Source organism: Crassostrea angulata, chromosome 7 (assembly GCF_025612915.1).
Source record: "Crassostrea angulata isolate pt1a10 chromosome 7, ASM2561291v2, whole genome shotgun sequence".
Taxonomy (NCBI): domain Eukaryota; kingdom Metazoa; phylum Mollusca; class Bivalvia; order Ostreida; family Ostreidae; genus Magallana; species Magallana angulata.
In genome coordinates, this window is record NC_069117.1 from 5,676,731 (window position 1) to 5,699,672 (window position 22,942).

General features: G+C 33.4%; 1 protein-coding gene across 1 annotated transcript; it reads left to right on the top strand.

Annotated features, from left to right (window-relative positions):
• Nucleotides 1-714: 714 nt before the first annotated feature.
• On the top strand, nt 715-22,629 carry LOC128191993 (uncharacterized). Its single transcript, XM_052864387.1, has 5 exons — nt 715-850; nt 4,931-5,173; nt 5,884-6,033; nt 16,746-17,189; nt 17,289-22,629. The coding sequence occupies exons 1-5, from the start codon at nt 790-792 to the stop codon at nt 17,531-17,533; spliced, it is 1,143 nt and encodes a 380-aa protein (XP_052720347.1). The 5' UTR covers nt 715-789; the 3' UTR covers nt 17,534-22,629.
• The last annotated feature ends 313 nt before the right edge of the window (nt 22,630-22,942 follow it).

The following is a 22,942-nucleotide window of genomic DNA, read 5'->3' on the forward strand; positions in this document are numbered from 1 at the left end:
GCATGTATTTATTTAAGAGTCCATTCATTTCTCATGTACTAGTAACATAATATACACCGGCGTCGGAACCAAATTGAAAGTGGGGGGGCTAGACTAATCCTCAGTAATATTGAGAAAAAAGTAGTTCCCAAAATCATCAAAATCCTAATCCGTGGGGGGGGGGGGGGGGGGCGGGGGGGGGGAGTATACCTATACTAAAAAATAAAACATACCCATAATTTTTTTCCTCCAAAATCATGAAATTCCTAATTTAGGAACAATAATCTTTCCTGCGAGAAAAAGTGGGGGGGGGGGGGGGGGGTGAACCCTTTATCATGCTATGTTTCTAATGGTTAGATATAGCTTTGCAAAAAAAAGTAGCCCCCCCCCTCCCGGTTCCGACGCCTATGATATATATATATATATCTATATATATATATATATATATATATATATATATATCTATATATATATATATATATATATATATATATATCTATATATATATATATATATATCTATATATATATATATATATATCTATATATATATATATATATATATATATATATATATATATATATATATATATATTTTTTTTTTTTTTTTAATTTAAACACTTAAAGGTCTAAAATAACTCGATGTACTACCATGAACTATCATGGCGACTGATCAAAAGATATGATTGTTGATGTGTAACTAGTGTAACAATGAGATCGGAAGACTCCGATTTGGTTATTGTTCCTTTGTCCAAGGTGTTCATTGCGTTTCGACATTCTTGTTTCGTTTTGCACACTGTTAAATGAACAAATGGAGTTAAAGATTTTGATTTGTGTTAATGTTGCATTCATAACTTTTGCCCATCAAGCCGGTAAGTTGATAAATTGTTTGGGGTTTGTTTGATTTGATCTTCATACATGGCTTTTCGAAATAAAATGTATCAATAGAAAGCGTATGATTAAAACAATAACCAACTAGTTCTTCTTAACGTCTCAAATGTTTTAAATACATTAGAATTTTAAAACATAAGATATTTTAAATTACGAATAGGGTCATGAAGTTGTAATGGTGCTATTTATGATGAAAATCTGGAGGTCATTAGATTAGATTTTATCTATTAATCGTCAATTGTGAGAGAATGTACATGCTTGTCAAACTATGCATGTTTAGTAGCACCTTAAGGATGTTGTTTACTCAGGGTTTGAGTTATCAAATTTGGATTGGTACAATGTTCAAAGTCATTAGTAAAACTTGTTCTAAACACAAAACGTTTCAATAAAATGAATTATCATTGTTACTACAATTGGTAGTTTTTCTAAGTATAATGGAATTAGGCTCAAACAAAATTTAAACAGGCATCAAAACTTTTTTATCCTGTATTTTTATCATCTGTCGCCGAAACCTCTGTAAACGTAAAACACAAATGGGAAGAGAGAATGTCTATAGATATTGTAGAAAACGAATGGGAACAATATTTTACAATTCCTCATAATGTCACAATGAACACATAATTAATAAGTTTTCAATTCCAAATTTTACGTACAATTTGTGCACTAACTCTACACTTACTCACTTACTCGATTATTTATATTCAAAATATTACATACTGAAATGTGTTCATTTTGTATGAAACTAAGGAGTCAATAAGTCATCTTTTTTTTGGTTGTCTGCATGCACGAAACATTTGAATTACAATACAGGAAAAGCTAAAGAACTTGTGCGATATTAATGTATGTTTAAATAAACAAGCAGTAATATTTGGATGTAACCATGCCATTCCTGTATTATATAGAGCGCTTAATCTATTGATATTGTTAGCAAAAAGGTTTATTTATATTAACAGATGTCAGTATATGTTACCTTCTACAAAAACCTTGTTTGAATACATTACAAGTTGTGGATATGTTGACATCTACTATTTCCATTCATTGAACATACGAAAAGAAAATGAGGTCAAGGATAGTTGGCGGATCATCTCAAAAATATTAGTTACTTGAGTTTCCAATTTCATTCATTTTTTAGCTCACCTGAGCTGAAAGCTCAAGTGAGCTTTTCTGATCACATTTTGTCTGTCGTCCGTCCGTCCGTCTGTCCGTAAACTTTTCACATTTTCAACATCTTCTCAAGAACTAATGGGCCAATTTCAACCAAACTTGGCACAAATTATCCTTAGGCATAGGGAATTCAAAGTTGTGAAAATTAATGGTCAGTCCTTTTTTCAAGGGGAGATAATTAGAAATTAATGAAAAATTTTGAGAAATTTTCAAAAAAATTTTTCTAAAGAACCATAAAGCTGAAACTTGTGTGTAAGCATTCTTAGATAGTGTAGATTCAAAGTTGTGAAAATCATGACCCTCAGGGGTAGGGTGGGGCCACAATGGGGGTCGAAGTTTTACATAGGAATATATAGTGTAAATATTTAAAAATCTTCTTCCCATAAAATAATCAGCTGAAAGCTCAAGTGAGCTTTTCTGATCACATTTTGTCAGTCGTCCGTCCGTCCGTCTGTCCGTAAACTTTTCACATTTTCAACATCTTCTCAAGAACTAATGGGCCAATTTCAACCAAACTTGGCACAAATTATCCTTAGGCATAGGGAATTCAAAGTTGTGAAAATTAATGGTCAGTCCTTTTTTCAAGGGGGGATTATTAGAAATTAATGAAAAATTCTGAGAAATTTTCAAATTTTTTTTTCTCAAGAACCATAAAGCTGAAACTTGTGTGAAAGCATTCTCAGATAGTGTAGATTCAAAGTTGTGAAAATCATTACCCTTAGGGGTAGGGTGGGGCCACAATGGGGGTCGAAGTTTTACATAGGAATATATAGTGTAAATATTTAAAAATCTTCTTCCCATAAAATAATCAGCCAGGAAAGCTGCAATTTGAATGGAAGCAGACTCAGGTATTGTAGATTCAAATTTGTTAAAATCATAATCCCCGGGGGTAGGATGGGGCCACAATGGGGGGGGGGTCGAAGTTTTACATAGGAATATATAGAGTAAATCTTTAAACATCTTCCTCTCAGAAACTAATCAGCCAGGAAAGCTGAAACTTGTGTGGAAGTATCCTCAGGTAGTTTAGATTCAAATTTGTGAAAATCATGACACTCAGGGGTAGGGTGGGGCCACATTGGGGGGGGGGGGGTGTTAAAGTTTTAGATTGGAATAAATAGAGTAAATCTTTAAAATGTTCTTCTCAGAAACTAATCAGCCAGATGATTTTTTTATAATTCTTAAGAGTTTTGCTCCAGGACAATTCCTCGGCCTCACAAGAAGGTTCAGAGTTTGATGTAGCTTTATATCCCATATATAAACAATTGTTAAGGATCTTTTTGAGAACTGCAATCTGCAACATGTGATATGACTATAAAATCATCCTGTTGGAAAAGGGACTAATGATTATAAACTTAAGAATATCCAGGGGGAGGAATGGATTTAATTTATACAGGATCTACATGTATTATTGTACATTGTCCAGATAGTTTGTATTATGACTCCATTAAGCTGATTTTATCATGCCTATTGTTCCTCGTGTGAGCGATGTGGCCTATGTGCCTCTTGTTTATGTGACGATTGCACATGCATAGTTTGTGAATAAATTATAAAAAACAATTCAAAATCAAAAGTTCAAAGGATAATTACAAAACAAGAACAGAGGTAAACACGGACCTCAACAAAAATTACAGGTAGGATAAGATGCCATGGAGGGGCGAGCATCCCCTGCTAACAAGTCAAAACCACTGTGCCCTCTTTGTCGTAATCGAAAAAAACCCAGGAAAAGTTCGGAGACATTAGGTGATTAATTATGGACTAACTATAAGTATCAAAAATGTCAGTCAGCATGCGACCCAGTGGAAGATTGTATTTGCTGACAAGGTCATTGTATCAACCACAGAACTTGCAAGAAAACATAAGATGACCTCAAACGAGACTCTTGATAGTCCTGTTTTATCAAATTGTTTGTCAGTAGCTTGCCTTGCCTTGAAACTGTTCATACGAAGGGCATGCCCTTGCGTATCGAATTAACTGAGAGACAAAAATACCATATGCGGGTGGTGAAGGTATATTGCTAAGGAAAGTTGACAAGAGAAAAATTGAAAAAATCGCGTTTATCATAAAGTTTTGTTGTTAGGTTACCATCAATGTCCATTTCAAGTAAAATATCCAAATATGAAACAGATGACGCAGACTCAGTGGTATCTTTTATTTCAAGTTCACTGGGATATATCGAGTCGACGTAAGAATAGAAATAACAATTGTTAATTGAAAATACGTCAACGATATACTTGAATGTTGAGTTGAAGGCCACAGCGAGTAATTTATTGTTTTTCACGTACAAATTTTTTAATAAACTCTGCTTCATTAGAATACAAAAATAGGTCTGCTTACATTGGTGCACGATTGGTAACTATGGGAATTCCAATAGAAACACAAGCATCTTTTTAAGGGATATAAGAAGAGCCCATCTAGGCGTTGCATTGTCTTAACGTATGATTGAATTATTGAAAATAAGATTCATTTTGTATCTAGGCGTTGAATTGTCTTAACGTATGATTGAATTATTGAAAATAAGATTTTTTGTATCTAGGCGTTGCATTGTCTTAACATATGATTGAATTATTGAAAATAAGATTCTTTTTGTGTATAGGCGTTGCATTGTCTTAACATATGATTGAATTATTGAAAATAAGATTTTTTTTTGTATCTAGACGTTGCATTGTCTTAACGTATGATTGAATTATTGAAAATTAGATTCTTTTTGTATCTAGACATTGCATTGTCTTAACGTATGATTGGATTATTGAAAATAAGATTCTTTTTGTATCTAGACGTTGCTTGTCTTAACGTATGATTGAATTTTTGAAAACAAGATTCTTTTTATTAAAATCACTCTAATTAAAACAAAACCATTTTTTAATTGAAATGTTTCAGACTGTTTGCTCCTTTTTCAGAGAGTATCTCCTATACCCTGACCCAGCCAGATACACGCTCTATTTCCTGCTCCTCTTCACAGTACATCGACATCACATACGGAAGATATTACTGTTGGTATAATGGATCAACTGTCACCTCCAAGATTCGAACAAACTGTAACTACAACCATAACTGCACCATAAAAGCGCAAAACTCATGGCTAGATATTGACCCATGTTCCGGAACAACAAAAACTCTTGCCTGGACTTATTACTGCAGATGTTAGTTTTAATTATGCAATTATCAATATTTAAATAAACTTTTCCATCGTTCCAAATCAGATTGTCTTTAAAAAGTTAGTTAAAACGTAAACAAAAGGTTTGTGCAATTTAGACAATAGTTAATTTAACAAACGATTAAATAATAATTGCATTGAATGGTTGTACGTGTTGGATGTAATTATTTGATATCTGAGTGAAAAATAAATCTGACGGGCAATTACTTATCATAGGGTAAACCATGTCAATATTCTTAGCATATATTTGATCTTAGAAAGGGTTCATTTTTAAGCATAAATTATCTACATGAATTTAACTGTAAGTGATGAATGAAAATTTACTCTCCCTTTGATTTTCACCTTCATGAAAATTATGTAGAAAGCATTTATCATTTAAATAGTTTTAGTACACTGATTAAAATCCGATCAGGGTAAAACTGATAATCGCATGAAAAACATTTCCTAATTTAGCAGTTAATAATCTGATGGTAAAATTATTTACAATAAATGTCAACCTTTCTATTTGTACTAAGAAGACAAGTTATTAAACGTATTAAAGAGTTTCTAAATGTTATTTCTGATAAGTCTTACATTTTTACTTGGAATGATAATACAATTATCCATTTTTCTTTTTAAAATTTTTTTACAGTTTAATTAAACGTTTGGTATGAAAAAAAAACAATGCTTTTCATCGCATGGTTTTTATATTTTCAGCAATTTGGGGAAGCTGGGGATCATGGGCCGCTTGCCCCAGAAACTGTACCACCCACAACCTCGTCCGATACAGAAGCTGTGTCAAACCGAATGGAGGGTGTGGATCAGCCCCAGCTGATTATATCGCTTGTAAAAGACTCGGATGTTACTGTGAGTTAAAATAAAAAATAAAAACATTGTGGAATCATTATTGTTCGTGAGGGACAACTTTTTGTGGCTTTCTCGGGTAACCCTTGCCTACGAATTTACATGTACATCGCTACGAGCGTATATTCAAGCATTTGTTTAATTTTTATTAATACTATCCCAAACTTTCTACCAACGAAATTACATCCCGACGAACCAGCGAAAATATGGCTACCCACAATCACTGACATCCACGAACAAAAATGATTCCATCTATACTACTAAAGGACTATAGGACTATATATGATAAGGGCCTAAAATGGCCCCCTAAAATGAACATCATCATTTTACTATCATTCTTTGTTTTCTTAGTACAGATATGTATGTGATGTGTTTACATAATATTCATTTTGGTTCAAGTGCCCACAATTTAGAAATATGACATTGTAAAGACAACCTTTTCCCGCCATTTTTGCATTTTTAGTGTAAAACAGCTTGTTTTCAAGCAGTTTTTCCTTCCGAAAACATAGAGCGCATTCTTGAACAAATAAAATATTTAAATCAGAGATGTATCTAGCCAAGACTAATAAGTGACAAAAAAGTTTTCCTTGTTCAAGCATGCGCTCTATATTTCCCATTCGTAATTAGATAAGAAAAATGTAAATTTTTGGCTGATTTTGATTGAATTATAGAAATGGCGTCACTTCTGACGTCATATACTGCCAGTGAGTGCAAATAAATCAAATAAATAGATGAAAAATATATTTTATATCAACTCTTCTAAAAAATTAGTATCATAACGTATCAGTAAATATTGAACTATTTAAATAATCATTTATCAGAAATGTCCATTACGCTCATGCTAATGAGATCTGTAATTTATGTTTCAACAATATCATATTTGAATGAACAAACTCAGAAACAATAATACAAATAAGTGTACATTTTTCATTGGAAATTTGCTATGTATTCTTTTTATATATATACTAGCTGAAAAAAGAAACTGCATTATTTGATATATGAGAAAACATTTAAAATTTACAATGAAAACATTTTATTTTTTGTAATACTGTTAACACATGTATTCGTAACAACATCTCATAACACATTTTTGTCAACGTCGAAAAACGTCAATTTCAGCACACTCGAAAGTCACTGTTATTTGAAATTGAATTAACAAAATTAATAACGCGTGTGACCACCATTTGCGTTCACGCATGCTTGACAGCGACGCCTCATTGATGCCACTAAAGTGTTCAGAAATGCTTGACGGATGTTGTTCCAGATGTTTGTTAAAGCCTGGCCTAAATCAGCCAATGTCACTGGCTGATTTGGTAAACGGCGTAAACGTCTTTCCATTTCATCCCAGACGTGCTCGATCGGCGACAAATCGGGGGAAATAGATGGCCAAGGCAAGACATCGACATTCTGTTGAACAAACAAGTCCCTGACTACACGTGCAACGTGTGGCCTTGCGTTGTATTGCTGCAGAGTGATGTGATTTTGATGTCTCTGTATGAAGGGTTACACATGACGCTGAATAATTTCATCTCGATAGCGTACGGCGGTGAGATTTCGTTTGACAATTTGTAGAGGGGTCCTTCCACGTGCTGATATTCCACCCCACACCATAACGCTACCTCCACGAAATTGCGGACGTTGCACAACACAAGCGTCCTGGTAACGCGCCCCAACGCGACGATACACACTACAACGGCCGTCACTGCTATCCAAATGAAATCTGGATTCATCAGTGAACAGAATATTGGCCCAGTCCTGTATTCTGAATCGCAGATGTCGTGTGCACCACGCTCGTCTGGCGATACGATAATGTTGAAGCAGTACTGGGGGCACCGCTGGACGTCTTGGTCTGATGTTTTGCTCGCGCAGACGATTACGCCCAGTGCTTGGACTAATTGGTCGAAGCCCTGGAATGCTACGGGCAGTCAAACTTGCTACCTGGAAACGATTTCTCAGATGCACAAGTCTAATGTGGTTGTCCTGTTGATGTGACGCCACACAAGGTCGCCCAGAGCGCGGTCGATCCTGATTGTTGAAAACGTCTCCATAATGACTGGATGGTGTTCCGATGAACTCCAAAGTGTCTTGCTACAATATTTTGTGCCATTCCAGCTTGCAGCATCCCAACAGCACTATTACGTTGGTTTTCGTTGACATGACATAGGGGTAAATTTTGTTGAAACTAAAGTAATTTCCTTAACAAATCATTTAATATTTATTCGTTTGATGAGATATCGGCGCTTCTGATTGGTTGAAAAATTTCTTTGATACCTGTATCAATAAACTTTTTGCCGGATCTACTTTTCTCAACTGAACTGTTCTGATCTAACACTATTTATAGAACGGGAATTTCCAAGATAAACACTGTCAACAAAAAGTAAAGTTGTGTCTGATTTTTTGTCAGCAAACAAAATGCAACCTTGTGAATATAAAAACTTGAAAGTTTAACCTTCAAATATAACAAAACACATTATATGATTCACGAAATAAAAAATTAAGCGTCTTCTCACGATTTCGTTTGCTTGAGATCAATCAACATTTACAGGGAGGCTGGCTGTTTCTTTTCCAGGAATATTATAACGAACATACAGGCCTATAAACTTTCACAGTAACACTGCTGTTCGAATTTGGTAACGATAATTTTTAAATTTACACACGTACATGATCGATCATCAGAATAAGCGTCGTAAAGAAAAGCTATGAGTAATGCATCAACTCCTTCGGCGCATTCCAAGCTGCAGATATACCATTTAAGTACATCACTGGCTATCTAGTTACCACAACGTTTACAAAAGTCGCTTATACATACTATTCTTTGTCGACATATCAGCTATTTTCGTCCTCGGTCGCCTTTCCTTAGATGGTTATTTCCAGTTGCAAATTCCAGCGATCTCACATGAAAACTAGTTTTATTACGAGTTTTTCTGCACAGTGAATAATATCACAAGCTATCGCATGTATTTTCCTTTCGTTTTTAATTCAGCTGGTTCAGATTTTAACTCACTATTTGTGTTTAATCCATTAAATTCAGCTCATTAGCTCTGCATCAGCTGAAGGTGCATCCATTTTGAATATTGTTGCTGTTGTTGTTTTGTATTCATACGCACCGCTTCATTTACATTATTTACATTTTTGATCAATGACACTTCACATTTTTTTATTTGAAAATGTTTTATTAAATGATAAGAAATGAAGATAATAATTTTTCTACTGATCGACGTATCAAAGAAAAAATTGACCGGAAAACTTTTTCATCATTGCGCTACGCGCATTGATGAAATTTAAACAAATCCTTTTAAAGTTCTTATTCCAAACAGTATTGGCCCGTAAAACTCGTGCGTACAAATTCTTCAATAAACAACAGGTGCTCACTAACCATGAAAAAGTCCGTGCACCCGGACGGTTACCATCCGATATTGTCAAAAACATTACCATTATCGATCGTTTAAATTTTATAAATACAAACAATATATATAAGAAATTATACTAAATTTTATAATGCACAGTTTCTTTTTTCCGCTAGTATATTTATGATTTCTTATGAGATAAATTATAAAATAAAAAATATACCCATCAACTTAGTATATGTACTTAAGTTAAATTATTTGATTCCATGCAAAATATTCACATTATATTCCTTAGGAGAGTGAAGATAGAATGTTTTATTGTTAAAATGATAAATGTCTTACGGACCCGGTTTAACGATAGTCTGCGTTCCGTGTATTGTCTCTGTAGCAAAGAAAATATGTGTACGTTGGCGAAAAAGTGTTGTGAATTCTTCCATTATATGGATTAAATTTTTGGATGAAATGTATTTACAGTCACAAAAAGGTTTCTATGATTATTTTGACTGTTATCTTCAATGCAACTTCATTAATATTCTCCAAAATCGTTTCGAAGCGATTCTACAATATCCTGCTACATTACGGGTATATGGGAGGCATTCTAACTGTGGTAAGGGCCTTTTTCGAGACGGTTATTTAACTAAGGAGAGTGTAGTGACTTTATTAGCACTAATGTAGGCTTATAGCTTTGTTATGAATAAGTCAACAATACGGTGTGTGACTCGATGTATCAATTTCGTAAATGTCCAATATTACATGCAATGTCAACCCGTGCACGCAAGGGTCAAAGTCTAGTAGTATTTTATTTCCATATATTACATTGGAACAAACACTGCAAAAAGAGTGTTTCAATATCAAGATAAAAAGGATAGTGTCACGGTAAATATAAGTAGCATAGTTGAAAAAGAACAAACGATTTGTAATAGTGCCTCAAAATTGAATACATTAGATACTATAATTATGTAACAAAATAATTAAATAACAGTTTTACCTGAATGAAAAATTGCAAGTGGCAAAGATTGTTTGATATTATACAAATATTGACTGGGGTTGAGGGCAACATTAATTATATAAACCCCCGAGGGACGAAATATTACAGGCACGTAGCATCAGGGGGGGCCAGGGGGGGCCTGGCCCCCCCCCCCCCCCCCCCACTTTTTCTCGCAGCAACAAATTTTTTAAAATTTACCTATAAAAAATTGAATTACCATAGAGTTGGCCCCCCCCCCCCCCCACTTTTTTAGGAGAATGTAAAAAATTGATATGAAAATAAGGAAATAAGGAATGAAATTGAAGTTATATACTCTATACTATCCCAGCCCCCCCCCCCCCCCCCCCCCCCCCCCCCCCCCCCCCCCCCACGGATTAGGATTTAGAAGATTTTGATTTTGGAAAAGTTTAAATTTCCTTTTTTTTGTTTTTTTGTGTTTTTTTTTTTGCTTGTCAAGATTTTTTGGATGAGTCTGGCCCCCCCCCCCCCCCACTTTCAAAAACGATGCTACGTGCCTGATATTACCCGACGCGAAGCGGAGGGCAATATTTTCGGCCCAAGGGGGCTAATATGATCAATGTTGCCCTCAACCCCAGTCAATATTTGCTTTGTTATAGCGAGCGAAGCGAGCTCTAAGAACCAGTGTGCGCGGGAAAAAGAACGAGCTAAACGAACAGTTCATCAAACAAAATTTTTTGTCTACGTCCCATAATGCTCTCTAATGTTTTCACCCGTGGTGCTATGCCAAAAATGGCCGACTTTTAACTCAAAATTTACAGTGACTTAAAGTTTGAAGACACGTTTTGAGTACCGCATATGCTATGGCGAGACTCAAAAGATTTGTTACATGCTTCCATACCTCCGTATTGAGTCGAGAAACGTAAACAAAGACGAACAAAGTCATGGATGATGCCACAGTGCACTCGCGCTATATTTCCCTCGATAAATTTAGAGGTGGATCAAACATCTGTAATGCGTGTGCTAACTATTCCAGAATAGACTGCGATACCTGCCTCATTGATGGATGATTTGTTTTTAATTTTTTTTAATATAGAGATTTTATGTATATATATATTTTAGCAAGAGCCATACTTTACTGTCATAACGATCCATTTTTAAGCTAATTGTGCATGCATGAGTAGGAAGGAAATAAACAATAGGACATTTTGAAATAAATAAAAGGAATAAAATGAAAAAATAAACAGTTAAAAAAATTATGTAGATATTGCATATAGTCAGACCATTAAATTTAAAAGTGGGAAATTACACACCTTCAGACAGGTACCGGTCTCTCTCTCTCTCTCTCTCTCTCTCTCTCTCTCTCTCTCTCTCTCTCTCTCTCTCTCTCTCTCTCTCTCTCTCTGGGAAGGGGATTGCGCTGTATGTATCATAACCATTAAAATTAGTACATTTGGCATACTTATTGTAGAACAATACTCTCAAAAATTATTTGACGTTCGTTGATACCTAAATAAAACTAAAAGTTGACAATGATGCAAGGTATGTGTAATTCTTGCTGCGCTCGCCATAACGGTAGCACCGTAAAACATATTATGAAGAAACAAACCAAAATTTAATAATTCAAAGTAATTGAAAACAGATCGCCGTAATTTTCTCAGCTCAACAAAGAATTCACGAATTCAATTTTGTGCAAAGTTCATTTCAAAAATATCCTCAGCATCAAACGGTCACTGATGATATTCCACCGCCCGTAAGAATTCACACACAGATGTTCTACTTGATTTTACTTCACAGTAATTCGCAAATCCTTATATCCTTTATGATAGCAAACCGTCGCATTGCGCGTCCGTTGTTTACTTGCCTTGGCTGACTGTCTATTATGACGTCACCTTGTTTTGGAGTCGCGAAGAGTTTTTTACGTCATTGTTTACAAAGCAACAAATCAGAGGCGATTATTTGAAATACAGGGAATGTTCTCTATATATATTATAATTTCTAGCCGGTCAATATCAAGAAAATATTGACCGGTCAATATTTTTCGGACGAGCTAATATTACAATTTTTGACTATTCATCTATATAGAGTTATATAGTGAAAATATACTACTGAATATAACAATTACGTATGTCTCATGAATAAGCATTTGTCAAATTGTTGAACTATAGTCTGTCCCAAGATATTTATGCAGCACATTTGGACGATTTTTAATAAAAATACACTTACTTGTGAAAGATGTGCAATTGAAATAGTTGAAAGGGATACACATTATCATCTTTCACTCGGAAAAATTCACAGGAACGAAAACAGATTCCTTAATTACGGAGATTTATAGCGAGCGCAGCTCGACGGCGCGCAGCGCCGGCGCGAAGCGAGCTCTACCGGCAAGGCGTGTGTGAATAGAAAATTCGGACTAGTTGCACATTCATTCAACGGATTTTTTTGGCGTCAGTAAATCGGACCAGTAATGCCTTGTTTTAATCGTCCCAGTAATTCCCTGTAAATATGGTTTCCCATTTCACACTCTCAGAGTCTCACGAGAACAAGATAAAAGACTATGTACATCATGCATTGTAAATAAAATAATTCCATTACATAAGACTAACAGAGTTGTCGTTCCTCCGAGTGACGTCACAATGGATTTCTTGCACATTGATCCCACAGAATTTTTCGGAGTCAGTAAATTTCCACCCACAATGCAATTTATCAATGTCGGACGATCTCACTAGACTTGATTCCTTCTCGCGAGAATCAAAGTAAAACTTTTGAGAAACGGATAAATTATGTACTTTCATGAATATCATGCTTTTTAAGTAAACAAAACAGTATATTTCACTTAGTTTTTTTTCCAGGGTTTTTCAAAAGAGACAGATGACACTTGACCGACGTCAACTTTGACGTCACAATAAGGGGAAATTACTCTAAGTAGTTATTGTAAATCTGCTGGAATATAAATTCCAAAATCTTCTCATAATCTTGCAAAGCTAAAGAATGGGGATATCTTTTTTTTCCTTTTTTTAATAGGAAACAGTTGTAACTTGCTATCATTTGGATGAATGCTCACATTTATTTTATTCACTATATATTTACAGTAATTGATTTCCAGGAACGTTTTTTAAAAGGGGGCGCGGCAGCATCATTAAAAAAATATTTACAAGTAAAATGAAATTCTAATCCGGGTGAGGAATGGTGAGTGCGTAGTATGCATTTAGCTCTTTAACTGCTCAATGGTATCTTTATTTTCACATTTATTACATCCTCCCGGGTGGGGGGGGGGGGTCCAAAACCGATTTTCTTATATGATCAGCAATTATTTTTTTAAATAAGTAAATTATTTTTTTTTAAAACGAGGGGGGGGGGCTCTATGATAAGTCAATTTTTTATATGTAAGTTTAAGAAAAATGTCTGCTGCAAGAAAAGAGGAAATAAACTGCAATAAACATTATGTTAAAATCGTTATTATTCAACAACATTGAAAAAACTGAGATAAATTCTATTTAAATAAATAAACAATCTTATAAATTATGAAAATTTACAAGAAAAAATAGGCATGTTTATATTTTATTTTGCATTCAAATTCATTTACGTTACGTTGATACTTTTATTTTTATTGATTTATCATAATTCATTATTTGATCAAATGCTGCGCTCGCCCCAACGGTCGCACCGTAAAACATATTAATGGGGAATGTTTACATCTTTTCTCCATTCGGAATACACTCGGAATACATCGCGCAATATTTCAACGTTATCATCCGGGCTTGCTGCAATACAAAATCTCCGTAGACATCACATTTTTTAGCATTGTATTGAAACCTAATAAGTTAACAGGGGCATTTTGACTGAGAAATCTTGGAAATTTTTCATACTTTTGATTAAACATCGTTTGAATCCTGAGGTATTTATAAATATCAAACAATTAAGCCAAATGTGAATCCAAAATATCTTGGGACAGAGTATAGAAGAGTTTGATAATGAGAAACTTTTCAAATTTTTACATGAAATAGAGCATTATACCAAGAAAAAAGCCGATTTTGTTCAGAATGGATCATTGTCCTTTTTGCATGGGTCATGACGTGCGGCATATCTAAGGTTTGAAAGTTACCTTCTCTGGAACAGTGCAGACAACGGGAGGAAGTATTTTCAAGATTTTTCATTAAAAGATTACCTGATGCATGTTTAATGTGTTAGCATTTACATTCACAATTGATGAAAGTGTTATATGGAATGTAATAACAACAGCGAGCAAGAGTTTTCAATTAAAAGGATGTTCACCATGCACGTTTGTAATTCTGATTTGAAAATACATTAGCCATATTTAAACGGTGGATATTTGAAAGGGGGGGGGGGGTCATCGCAAGTTGTTACATATTGTATATTACGGTACAATGTAAGTAATAATTGGTGTTGGATTATCATCATTACCAAAGAATCATCCGTTTGGATGGAAAAAATACAGACATGGTTATATTAATCTAGCCGAAGCGGGGTGTGACCCGATTGTCGATCAACTTGGCGATTTCATTCATCTTGAAAAGGGTACATTACTCGCGTCATCTTACTTACTGAATACTAAACAATTACTGATATATTTCTTCCAAAACATTCGATCCAAAGTATTTAGTTGTTAAAAAAAATGTCAAAAAATTCATTGTACTCCCTCCCCATGGATCAATGTCAATGGATTAGTTCATTCAAACCATCGGGTCGGTAAAGCAGGATTTTACGCCATTATATGTCTCATAAACTTTTGCGCGTTGATTAGTTGACGAGTGCAAATTAGGATCGTGAAAATACTCCAGAGCACACCGTCTACACACCACAGGCACAAAGGATCGGGGGGGGGGGGGGGGTGTGCCTCCCCTACCTTTATTTGCAGCAGACACATGTAATAAATGAAACTGAAAGTAAATAATTCTAATTGAATTTCATGATTTGGGGAATTCACCCTTTTTTGATTGCTTTTCAAAATGTTTTTGGTAGAAGCTGCCTCCACATACTTTAAAAAAAAACACTTCTTTGAGTTTGAATTTTTTTTCCCCCTATTCCATATGGTTGGAAGTAATCAAAATGCCTTTAGGTTGATTTTTTCATCTTAATATAACAAATACAATTTAAAAATGTGACTGTTTTTTTACAGTGTTTTTATTAATATAAACTGGTTGTGTGCTGTTAAAAGAAAAAGTATCAGATATTGTCATCTGAACTCGATGAGGATGGTTGCCTATCGGTGTCGATGACAATCGATGAGAGCTCTTTATTTTCATACATTTGACAACATGCATATATATATTATTATGAAATTTAACGTCAAATGTACCCCTTCTGGGATCCCTCGCCTCAAAACATATACGTTCAATTTACCAATTTTAATTATTTGAGTGTTACCTATTAAAGTTTTATCATATTCAGACAGTTTGATATCGTACCATACACGAATGTTTCTTTTCCTATATTATTAAACAAAGAAAACGCACCGCTGTGTGCCCACCTACCATAGCAAGATACCAACAAGCCCGTAGTTAAACATTAAGTTTCTAACACGTGTCCACAGCTCAAAGTAATCTCCAATATAGATTTTCATCTTGCAACGTTTTCTGTCAAACTGTTTCTTTCTTTCTTTCTTCTGCGAACGCGTTATTCCTCTGCCATCTGACAGACCATGTTTGCACATCGACATCTTGTGTACGTTCTAAAATTAGCTAATCGCATCACATGCTTATGAATAAGTTGGACGTTTACTGGCCGACCCAGGCAGTCAATAGATTAATTAAAATTTATATATACATGTAATACTTTAACATGCGTTTGATTTAAACTGCATAATTTGCAGAAAGTGTATAACTTTTGTAGCTTGATAAAAAAAAACGCAAACATTTCTTTCTTTTAAAATTTTCATTTCAAACGGCACATATGCCTCTAACAGATTACATATACATGTATCTGTTAAATGATTAAATCAATTTGAATCGGATTGTTTGTAAATGCACTTACTCAAAAATAGGAAATGAGCAAATTCGGGTATGGCTTCGTTATAGAATATATAAATACACATATAAATCTTCACAAATATTTTACACGACATTTGGTAAATTTTTCAACACTTTTTCCCAGGCTTTTTACTTTTCAGTACTTTCAGTATTTTGTTAAATATAAAGTATACCTTTCAAAAAGACGTAATAGACATGAGACAAAATATCTGTCAGGTAAAAAAAAGGTTTTATACTTATGATATTAAGTATATCAGTTTTGCGACTAGATACCAATGTACCTGTACAAGTCACTGTCCAGAAGGTGTCAACTTAGTTAAGTAACAAACAAGAATCAACTATCAAAACATTATTTTATCCACTCTTTAATATAATTGCTCCTTTGTTTCTATTAAGCATATCATAACCAAAGTGCGTCTGTTATTTTTTCAGCATCGTCGGAGATCAGCAGAACTACCCCCGATGACCAGGTGTACTATAGTCTGACCACCGACTGTTTCGTCGCCATAGATAGAACGTCCGTTGCCTTTAGAGGAAGGGCAAACAATGATCTTCATATCGCGTTGGGTAGTGTAGACAGCGTAACCAGCGGTACCCATTATGAATTCATAATCGGAGGGTGGGCTAACACTAAATCTGAAATTAGATTCGCCCTTAGTTCCAGTACATGTGATTCTTATAGTGGATCTGTTCTAAGCCAAACATATTTTGACGAGTTTTGGATTTCTTGGATTGGAAATTATATCCACTTTGGAACAGGGAGTACTCCTGGGAGTAATATTCGCATGAGTTGCAATCACTCAACTCCATACGACGTCAATTTTATCTGGATTAAGACAGGATGGGGTTCCTCGGGGGAATGGAGATTTTCAAATGGTAATATAAATTCTATAAATTTTATGAGTTTTTTATTAAGATATATTTAGATGAAAATAATTGTGTTTTACGGGCGTTTTGTTGTTTTGTTTGGTCCAGATGTTGCTTGCAAACACGTTACTAATTCCTATGTCAGCGTTACCACAGACGATACGTCCTGCAACGGAACAAGTTCCTACACGTGTAACTCTGGATACAAACAGGTCGGTGGAAACACACAACGTACATGTGGATATGGTGGAATCCTATCTGGGTATCCACTGGTCTGCTCAGGTAAGATGCAATATCCTCTATGTTCTAGGGACGTTGTAAACCTAAATACCAACTCTATACTAGCAGCATGATTTGTTTTAGTTTCGACTTGTAAAATTGACATAGTGTTCAATATGATGTGGGGTTTTTTTTTGGAGGTTTTTTTTTGTCATTTTCTACCCATTTTGCTTAGGATCTAATATGTGCTACTCTTGATTGTTTTTTTTAAATGGAATTTAATTCTGCTTGTACCTGTTTAAGTTTTTTATAATCGAATTTCTCAGTTTTACTAGTTTCTATATTTTCAATGTCTCTTTTATTTTCCTTTTTCCGTTTCTTAATTAATCTCTGTTGATATTTCGAAAGGTTAATAGAATTTTTTTTATCTTACGTTTAATGCATTCCCATTTGTTTATTGGGTTCGTGGAATTATCTTAATTATCAATGATTTTATGAAACTTCTTTTTATATTTATTGTTTTCTATATTTGACACATTTAACTTCCAGTAGCCTGGGCCACTTTTTTTACATGATAAGTTCAGGTGAAAATTTGAAAACCTATTTTCAGACAATCGATTTTCTTTAGAATGAGTGCCAGGAATTTTCCTAATTATTTATCCACCAAATGTACGATACTTATTTTCATTTAATAGTACATCACACCATGATAGACCATTCAACTTGGAGAACTCACTTTTCCAAAAGTCAATTAAGTTGAATTTGTTCATGATATTTTTTAAAACGAGTAAATTTTATCACTTATATCATTAATTTGACAATTAAAGTCCCCACAAAGAATTAAGTTGTCATTTAAGCAATTTTTTCTATAATGGATTTTAATTTTGTAAAAAAAAAATTGACTGGTGCTTAATACGTAAGGGGCGTATACATTTATGGTGGAGAAATATTCACCATTTATCTTAACGTTCAACAACATTTTTCTTCCATCTAATGACTTTTTAAAGTTCATGACTTTAATACCAAGATTTTCTCAAAAAATAATAGTTACACCTCTACTAAATACTGAATCACCATTTGCATGAAAAGGTTTTCCCTTCCAACCAGTGTTGTATATACATTCATATTTTTTAACAGAATGTGTTACTTGCAGAAGTGCAACGTCTATTTTCTTTTCAAAAAGCCATGAATATATTTTTTTCCTTTTCTCGTCTGTATTTAAACCTCTAACATTTACTGAAATAAAGCTTTCCATTACTCAGGATTGTATATTAAAGTGACTATTAAAAGCATTAAGTATAGTTCATAGCATGTGCACATGCTACTAATTATACATATAATTGCCATACCACTGTTCCTAAGGCGAGTCCAAATAACGAACCGGCTCATTGTTATCATAAGTTTATAACTCGGGCGACACTATTTGGTCTATCCTTTTACGCAAAGATTGAATATATTCACCGAGAACTTCTTTAGGGTATACATAGAAAATAAGATTTGAAAAATGTTCAATAAATAAAACGAGTCAATTCATTTCTTTTATGCGCGATTTTAGTATTGATGGATAGACGCTTCCGAAGCACGACCACTAGGCTGCGTTCAAGATCGTACCTGCTATGAAGGGCTACGTAGTTGAACGGTAAGCAAGTCTAGCCGCTGCGTAGATATCCGTAGCCAAAATATTTATGCTAAAAATCAAGATGACCACCTTAGTAACTACTTTGTAACAAACATGAAGTCTATTAACTTAGTGATATTTTGTTCATTCTTTAAGTTATAATGAATTTTATTGTAATATCTTATTATAAATCTAAATAAAATGAATTATCCATATATTCTAAATACATGTGGTTTTTTTTGCAAAACAGACTAAAAATAATGTCATAAAACTTGTTATAGTTTCTCACAAATTGTTTGCTAGTGGTTTTCAAAATCTAAGTATCTACAGTTTTTCAATAACATATATTTTTCAAGCAGAATCCTGATTTTTATTATTTGTTTTACTTATTCAAAACTTAGGTATGGGTTTTGTATTTGGTTGCAAAAATATACCATTTAATAACCATTGATATTAAATTGTACAGTTTATAGATGCTTGGTTTTAGAAATCTACCAAATAAAACAGATTTTTTATCAAAAACTATGGAAATATCAAATTCATTTAAAAACCATTCCTCAACATCACAGTCCTTTTACATAAAAACATTCATAAAAAAGATGATTGATTGTTTCAATATTTGTCTTACAGAAGCTACATAAGGGAGAATCAATTAATTTCAACTTGTGCAGATAATAATTTGTAGGTATAATTCTATGTAAAATTTTATATTTGAGCCAGTTGGGTTTACTTTCTCGAACCGCTTTAAAGCAAAGACAGTAGATTCTATTCCATTCTAAATCGGTGAAGTTTTCTTCAAGATCTCTCCATCTAATTAAGGATGTTATCGGTTCTCTTTTATTTTCAATTAACGTGTTATACATTTGCTTACATCCTTTTGTATCCCTATGAAAAAGATAAATAGAGTTTGAATTTTTAGGTCCATGTTCTTTGCTCATATATGTATTGTCTATGTGTTTTTATTATTGGTTTTTTTAAACCTGCATATTCAATCGAAATTTGTATTCACTTTTATGTCATTTAATATTTCTAAGCTAAAAAAAATTCCATTACAGTCAAACAGATCACTAATTAAAGTAAACTCTACTCTAAAATATTTTTTTTTAAATACTGAGGAATATCCTATCAAAAAGTTTGGGTTGTCCCATAAAAGTTCATTATTAAATTGTTTTTCAGTTTGCTTACTTGTTGATTTTATTACCTTTGCCCAGCTTAGTAACACTTTTTCCCAATATAAATTTGGTATTTTTCTAATCATTTCAAAAGTAAAATCTAATGCTCTTTTCCATAAATCTGATATTTCAATTTCTAAGGTTGTTTCTAAACGTTTTACCCATTTTGCATTGGAATTAATTAATCTTTTCATCAAGCTGGATTTTAGCGCAATGATAAACGCTGGGTAATCAATCATTTTTAGCCCTCCATATTTATAATCTTGTATTAAAGTGGATTACTTTATTTTATGCATGTTGCATCCCCATAAAAAGTGGTAAAAATCAATTTTTTTTATCAAGTTTGATCTGGATTTGGTAGACCTAATATTAAGTGATTTAATTTTGGTATAATTAATGATTTTATTATTTTAAGTCTCCCTATTGGTGTTAGTCTTCTATGTGTCCATTAATTCATTATTTTATTGATTTCTGATAATTTATGAGCATAATTTAATTCGGACATTTCTTCACGATTAATTGAAAATTTGAATCCGAGACGGTCAAATGTTGTGTTATTCCAGTCTAGCTTCCATCGGGTATGGTGAAAAGCATCTTTAGAAAATTGGTTGCTGCCTATCCATACCATTTTTGTTTTTTGGAAATTAATTTTAAGACCCGATATGTTTTCAAAGAAGTCTAATTCTCTTAGAATGCCATCAAGTGTAAGGGGAGAGCCATCAGAAATAAGGGATGTATCGTATGCATATTGGGACAGCTTATATTCTACATTTCCAATTTCAATACTTTTTATGTCTTTATTATTTCGAATTATTATTCCAAGAATTTCTGCACAGAGGAGAAAGAAATAGGGCGATATAGGATCTCCTTGTCTGCAGCCCCTTTGAGGCTATATGTAATCTGAGCTAAGTCCGTTCTTTAAAACACATGACTTTATTCCTTTATAAAATGTGTTAATCTTTATTTCTTTTTTCTTTTTTTTTTGCTTATAACCAAAGTTGAAAAAATCTAATGTTTGATTAATGAATTCTAAGGAAATTGTGTCAAAAGACGTTTCAAAATCTATATCCATTAACAGTCCAGGTATTTATTTATGATCTGTATATTGTATAATGTCATAGATTAGTCTTATATTTTCTCCAATAAATCTTCCTTTAATGAACCCATTTTGGTCTCTATTTCTTAGTTTATCTAAGTGTACTTTAATACGTTCTGCTATACATCCTATTTTATAGACAACATTAAATAGGGTAATAGGGCGCCAATTTTTCATATGCTGGTTAGGTTTCCCTGCTTTTGGTATACAAGTAATTAAACCAAATTTATTATGGTCTGAGACTTGACCTATTTCATAAGAATTCTTAATAGTTTTAGTCACAAAACACCAAAGTCTTAAAGAATTTACAGGTGAAACCATCTGGGCCGGGACTTTTGTCATTCCTTATTTTTTTTTTCAGAAAATTATACACTTCAGTATTATTTAATGAACCCTCTAAAGTATCAGATTCTTCTTTTGTTAACTTTGTTACATTGAATTTGTTTAATTTTGATCGAAAATCCTCTGTATATATAGTTTCTCTTTTTCTGTAAAGATTTTCATAAAACATTTTAATTTCATTTAGAATTTTGAATTGGTGAGTAATAATTGACACGTCATCTTTTTGTATTCTTGGAATTTGTTTGCTAATAAAGGTTCTGGATTCTAGACTCAAAAAACACTTGATGGGCTTTTTTCTTTCTTCAATCCATTTAGCTCTGGATCTTATACATTGTCCTTTTAATATACCACTCCTTATTTGCTCTAGTTCATTCTGTTTATCATTAAGTTCGGCAATTGTGTTTTGAGTTAAGTTTTGCTCGATTTCAGTTATTTCTTCTCCAGTTTTAATTTTTTTATTTTGTTTTTTGGAGTTGATTTTAATCAACTCTCCTATGCAGTTACTCTGGCAAACCGAAAGTGAAACAGTGTTTGGACCTAAGCACAAATCATCACCGCTGACAAGACTAAGTTCTTAAAATAATAGACAACAAATTCGATGTAATGTATGCTGAAGCATTGTTTTTCAAGGAAACTTATCTATAAACATTTTGAAAATAGTCAAATTTTATATTCTACGAACAATTTAGATATGTTTGTAGTCTCATGTATTCCTACGCCAGAGTTAATATAGTCTCGTTCAACCAGACGCTCGGCTGTCTCCGTAAATCTGCGACAAGCATAGAGGGGGCTCTCTTGCTTGTCGGATATTAACGGAGACAGCCGAGCGTCTAGTTAAACGTGACTAGAGTTCGATATCAATAGTGCTTGGATCCATACAATTTTTAGAATTGTTTCGATAACTAATACATACTAGTAGTTGAAATCTATCTTTAAATATTACACAACATGATTCATATGGGGTTTCTCGAAATTCTTGTCGGAAAAGTCTAAAAATTCATATTTTAAAAAATTGCGTAATTCAAATACAAACTAGAAACTAATTGCCATGCAAGATAAATTGATTTTTAAATAAATAATAATCGATAAAATCAACTCCCGTCAGTACTTCAGTACTTTGATTTCTTTTTGTAACTAGCATAAGAAATTGTTTTCCCCTAATTTTATGTTATAATGAATCTTAACATGTATATTTCCGCTTGAAATTTAAAAATTATGTCGATGTAATTTGTCTTTAGTTGAATATTTTCATCTTCAAATCTGAGACCTAGCGACTAACTTGCCAGTCCGTTCAATAGACCTAGATATGTACGAC

Coding starts and splice junctions, on each gene's coding strand:
- LOC128191993 (XM_052864387.1), top strand. CDS start 790: ATGGAGTTAAAGATTTTGATTTGTGTTAATGTTGCATTCATAACTTTT. Junction 851..4,930: donor AACTTTTGCCCATCAAGCCG/GTAAGTTGATAA, acceptor CTCCTTTTTCAG/AGAGTATCTCCTATACCCTG. Junction 5,174..5,883: donor CTGGACTTATTACTGCAGAT/GTTAGTTTTAAT, acceptor TTATATTTTCAG/CAATTTGGGGAAGCTGGGGA.